Source organism: Achroia grisella, unplaced genomic scaffold, assembly GCF_030625045.1.
Source record: "Achroia grisella isolate CSIRO2021 unplaced genomic scaffold, CSIRO_AGI_Agris_v1 utg821, whole genome shotgun sequence".
In the NCBI taxonomy this organism is placed as follows: Eukaryota; Metazoa; Arthropoda; class Insecta; order Lepidoptera; family Pyralidae; genus Achroia; species Achroia grisella.
In genome coordinates, this window is record NW_026713035.1 from 5,335,046 (window position 1) to 5,340,369 (window position 5,324).

Sequence of the window (5,324 nt, forward strand, 5' to 3'; positions counted from 1 at the left end):
ACCATACCATCTTTTATGTACTACTTTTATAACAAATAAATTTCAATTTAATTTCCCGCCCAACTTCGTCTGTATCATACTTAACATTTATCGATATATGTCGCTCAATTCACATAGTATCTCTTCAAAGTGAAACAGTTTACCTCCTAATTTTTTGAATTCAGTTAAACAGAAACAACTACTTAACTAGAAGTATATATATTTCATTTCATTTCACATTATTAACATAATTTATATGTATTTTAGATCAATATCATAATATTCTTTTTCATGTAGATAATAACTATGTATAGTTTGTATATTTGTATATAAATGGAATAGTTGGTATACATTTCATAATATAAACTGGTTCATTTATAAATATTACTTTGAACAAAATAAAAAAATATCAGAATCGGACCATTAAGAAAAAAGTTATTAATGAAAAACTATTGGCTCTCTTGGGGTTGGGCTAATCGAATTTTCTTATATTCTTCCATAGCGCTCTTCAGGTGTTCAAGTCCTGCCTCATTTATTTCCTTATATCCGGGAATTTCTGCCTTCATTTTCTCATACCACCTAGACACAAAGTACACATTAGGTTAAATTTTAAGTATCCATTATCAGACTGGTTAACACTTTAGAAGTTAAGGTAGATCGCCGTTTCACATCCTATGTGGTTGTAGCCCACTCATGCATAAACGAAATATCTCCTTTGGAAAGTTTACACTCTTTCCCGAGGAGATAAAAACGATCGCTCCTAAGAATATCCTTCAATTCTTGTCCCTGACGGGTCTAGGTAGCGAACTCTGAAAAGGGCGAGCACAATAGATCTATGTAGGTCGCAGTGCTACAGGTGCTACACATCTGACAATAGCCCAAACAATTCAATAAAAAAAAAATAAGGTAGATACTACTAGTGGTGCACGTGTACCCACATGCTTCCACAATTGAAATGGGGAAATAGATCGCCCTAACGACGAGATGGGGCCTGCCCTACACCGTCTATAGTCTAATGCCGCCGGAGCCTCGATACTTAGGTACTAATTAAATCGGCAACCATTAGAAGTAAGGCGGTGTGCTAAAACGAGGCCATCAAAATTGACTAAATCTTTAATTTATGCATTAATTTATATACCATTAATTTTATGCAACCATTTTAAAAAACTCACTTTTCCCCACTATCTATGTCGAGATGAACCCAACACTAACATGCTCACATTTCCCTCAGAATATATGAATCCAACTTCCGTCTCTCGGATTAGTTAGCTTTGTTATCGGTGTTTCGATCACCAGAAAGTCAACCAGAAATATAATTTTACACAGTTATTTTTCGTCGGCCAGATTTGAACTCACACCATAAGTCGAGAACCACTAGATTTACCTAAAATGATGTTCAATTTGTGAAAGCATATAATCTATAACATTAATTAAGACAAACCTCTTGATGTTAGAATACTTCTTGAAGTCGAAAACCGACAACTCAAAAGTGGAGATGGTAGCTACCGTTGAGAGGTCTGCGACAGTGAGCTGCGAGCCCGCCAAGTATTCTTGGCCCTCCAGGAATGTGTCCAGGAACTTGAGGGCATCCTCTAATTCTTTCAATTTTTCCTCATCCGGTGGACCGCCAGAAAAAACTTGTGCATACTAAAGAAAGGCGTAATATATAGGTATTGTTACATTAGTAGTATTGTAAATAAACTGGCAATTGAGTTACTTGCCCGTTGATCTACTGAACTGGACGGTAGGGAAAAATTAATAATATAAAAAAAATTACAATCATAAGCGGCTAAAATGTCCTACATAAAAAAAATATTTTATATTTGAATTTGAATTTAATAATATTATTATCTTGTCTGGAGTAATATTTTATTTTATTAAATTGTATAAAATAAATTATTGAACAGCACTATTTCTCAAAACAAATTTGATAGATAGATAGAGATAGATAAAATACTTATTGCCAACATTAACAAGTTACAAAGAATACACAAAATAATACAAAGCTGGCAATAGGTGTTGCCTCAGCTGTTGCTGATACAAGTACAACCACAATGAGGTGGACCTATACAGCACTGGTTTTCAGGCGGGCCCCGCTGGTCTGTAGTGCGGGTTTATCTAATCGATATATTATACACACATGCATATAGATAGATAGATAATCTGAAGCATAAGTTATATTACTTCATCAAAATCCATTCAGTAGTTTTTACGTGAAAGAGCAACAAACATACATACATATAAACTTTCCCGTTTATAATATTATAAGGTAATGACTTTATTCATTGTATTGCTTTCAATATATTTTTAAGACAGATCCAGGTTATTTAATTATATTATTCATTACATACAAGAAAATTTCATTATATTCTTGTAAGTTTAATTAAATAATTGTGAAGAAAGAAAAATATTTTATTCAGTGCAATGTAAAAAATACAATATAAACAACAAACGAAAAAAAAAGAGCAAATAAAATGTACATATAATTAAACTTAATTTACCGTGTAGATAATTAAAAATAAACATAAAATAATCATTTTTTACATCCAAAAATGCACTGAAATGGCTCCACACAGCTGGTTTTCAGTGGCACCAAAAATATATATATAAAAGGGGGAAGAGAGAGAGAGGGCACTATTTAAAATGATAATAATTAAAACAAAATTACAACTAATAAATACAAACCAATTACATACATATACTAGAAAGAACAAAATAGAATAAAATAACATTAATAAATATAAACATTAAATATATATACAACTACTTTGCCGTAAGATTTATAGGTTAAATAGTACATAGATAATATATAGAACTCGTATAGTTTTTTAAAGATGAATAATGATAGATTATTCACCTTTAAAAAACTATGCAAGAAAGATTGAATAATGAATGATTGTGTAAGAAATTCTGAAAATAGAAGATTTAAACATAATACAATACTCACGTAACATTCAGTAAAAGCTATATATAATGTTCCCATGTCAAAATATAGCCTCTGATTAACAACGGCTCTGGCTTCCAGGTCTTCAGGGTAGAGGCCTGTATCTTTGCCGTATTTGCTAACCAGATACGTCATTATGGCTCGAGACTCCCATATTGAGAAACCGTTGTCGACCAATGTTGGAATTGTGTGTTGAGGATTTAACTAAATGAAAAAAAAATGTTCTATATACATTATTAATATAAATATCATACCAAATAACAGTTAAACTAGATAAAAAGAAATATTCAGACAAATCTACCGGAATGCTTTCGAGTTTTTAAGAATATCTCAATCTTTCATTCCACTCTTGTACATGATTACAAAAATACAGATTCATTATTAAATTCATTAAAAAATGAATCTGTAATTAGAATATTTTAATGTAAAGGCTACCCGCCCATGCTTCATACGGGTGTACATGTATCACATATAAAACTTCCTCTTGAGTCACGCTATCTATTGCTAAATAGAAATAGAAATAGAAATAATCTTTATTCAAATAAACTCATTACAAGCACTTTTGAATAGTCATATTTTGATTCTACCACTCATTCGGAATGCAGATTCATCACAAGAAGAATGAGCAAGAAACTTGTGTGTTGCTCTTTTTAATAGATGTTTTTTTTTATATAAATAATTACAGTGTAACAAGTAAGAGGCATGCGACAATCAACATAGAAATCGCTACGCACTCATTATTAATGTAATCAGATAATATTGTCAGTGCTATGTATTTAAAATTTTTCTACAAAAGCATTATTATCGTTAACGAATTCTTCAATTTTATAGTAAGCTTTTTTGCAAAGGAAGTGTTTTATTTGACATTTAAATCTTTTTCTGGCAGATTTATAACAGACTCTGGTATTTTATTGTAAAACCTTACGCAATTGCCATAAAAGAAAAAACGCTGAATTAAAGTCCGTTGCGTAGTTTAAAAGATCTAAGCGAACAGACAGAGGAATCGACTTCATTTTATACTTTGTAAAGATAATAAAAACTATAAACAGGTTACCTATGTACGCCTGAAACATCAGAGGTGTCACGTTACATGTACGCGTTGCCGACCCTTAAGAAACTAAATTAAATATACAAGTATCTAGTACCTTTATATACTCAGGGTTTAAGTGTTCGCCTTTCAATAAATTAACTACTATTTGGTTGACCTCCAAGTTGAGGACTCGTGCTGTGAGGAGCACAGCTCTGCACGGCGCCGAGCCCGGCATCAGGTACACGTCGATGGTCATTTTGTTATCTGTAATAACGATATTTATGACGGCCTCGGTGGTCTAGCGATTTAACACACCACCATATATACAATGGTCGCGGGTTCGATTCCTCGCAGGGCACAAACATTTGTATTCATGAGTATGATTGTTTGTATCGGTCTGGGTGTTTTCTATGTATAATATGTATGTATTTACAAAAAAAATATCTGTTTTTTTATCAGTTACCTAGTACCCATAACACAAGCTTTAGCTGGCTTAACTTTGGTCTAGATGGCGCTGTGAGAATTGTTCTGAAATTTTTATTATTATTATCGACAGCATTTTGTCAATTTGTTAGTACGAGGTTTGCAATCGATCATCAGGTTGGTATGGCAATTTTTTTATACTACTTGATGGCAAACCTGGTCATATTACCTAATATCTAACTGTATAATACACAAATAAAATTTCATTTATATTAAAAAAAAAAACATTTAATTTCATTTAAAAAAACATCATTTCAACAAATGAAGTAAGTTTGAAGATTTGAAAAGAGAGTATTGTCATCTTGTTTGCCTTCATGTAAAATATCAGTATTTCCTATATGCATAATAATAAATGTTTTTTTTATTTAATTTTATTTTGTTCAGAAATATATTTTTGTTTATCTGCTATTCTACGTTATTTACTTGTATTTCACTAGTTACTCTGTTAAGGTGAGAAGTTCGGAGGAAACTTTCCACACATCTTCACACAATATCTACAAACTATGCCTCCACTGTTAGAACAATATTATGTTATCTGTGGTTAGAACAGGGCGACCAATCCAGAGCATTCATGGCCGCCCGCCCGCCATCCTTACTCCTTACTAATATTATAAATGCAATGAATCTGTCGCACTTTCGCAACAAAACTATAGAACCGATATAAATGAAATTTGGTACACAGATAGTCTAAACCCTGTGAAAGTATATAGGCTAATATTAAAAAAGTGTTGTAAGGGCATAAGAGGGAGGAAAGTTGTATGAAAGTATCGTCATTTTAAAAACTTGAAATTTCTTTTAATGTCTGTTGTTTAAAGATAAATAAATATGACATTTAAAGTTTATTAAAAAAATTACCTTTAAGAGGGTAAAATAAAATAGGTGATGAAA

At 31.7% G+C, this 5,324-nt stretch overlaps 1 protein-coding gene across 1 annotated transcript; it reads right to left on the reverse strand.

Moving 5' to 3' along the window:
- Window positions 1–247: 247 nt before the first annotated feature.
- LOC131851980 (glutathione S-transferase 1-1-like) lies at window positions 248–4,209 on the reverse strand. The gene is made up of 4 exons (XM_059202541.1): window positions 4,069–4,209; window positions 2,927–3,127; window positions 1,421–1,626; window positions 248–558 (listed from the first exon to the last, which is right to left on the reverse strand). The coding sequence occupies exons 1-4, from the start codon at window positions 4,207–4,209 to the stop codon at window positions 429–431; spliced, it is 678 nt and encodes a 225-aa protein (XP_059058524.1). The 3' UTR covers window positions 248–428.
- Between the last annotated feature and the right edge of the window lie 1,115 nt (window positions 4,210–5,324).

Coding starts and splice junctions, on each gene's coding strand:
- LOC131851980 (XM_059202541.1), bottom strand. CDS start 4,209: ATGACCATCGACGTGTACCTGATGCCGGGCTCGGCGCCGTGCAGAGCT. Junction 3,128..4,068: donor TAAACCCTGAGTATATAAAG/GTACTAGATACT, acceptor TTTTTCATTTAG/TTAAATCCTCAACACACAAT. Junction 1,627..2,926: donor TAGCTTTTACTGAATGTTAC/GTGAGTATTGTA, acceptor GCCTTTCTTTAG/TATGCACAAGTTTTTTCTGG.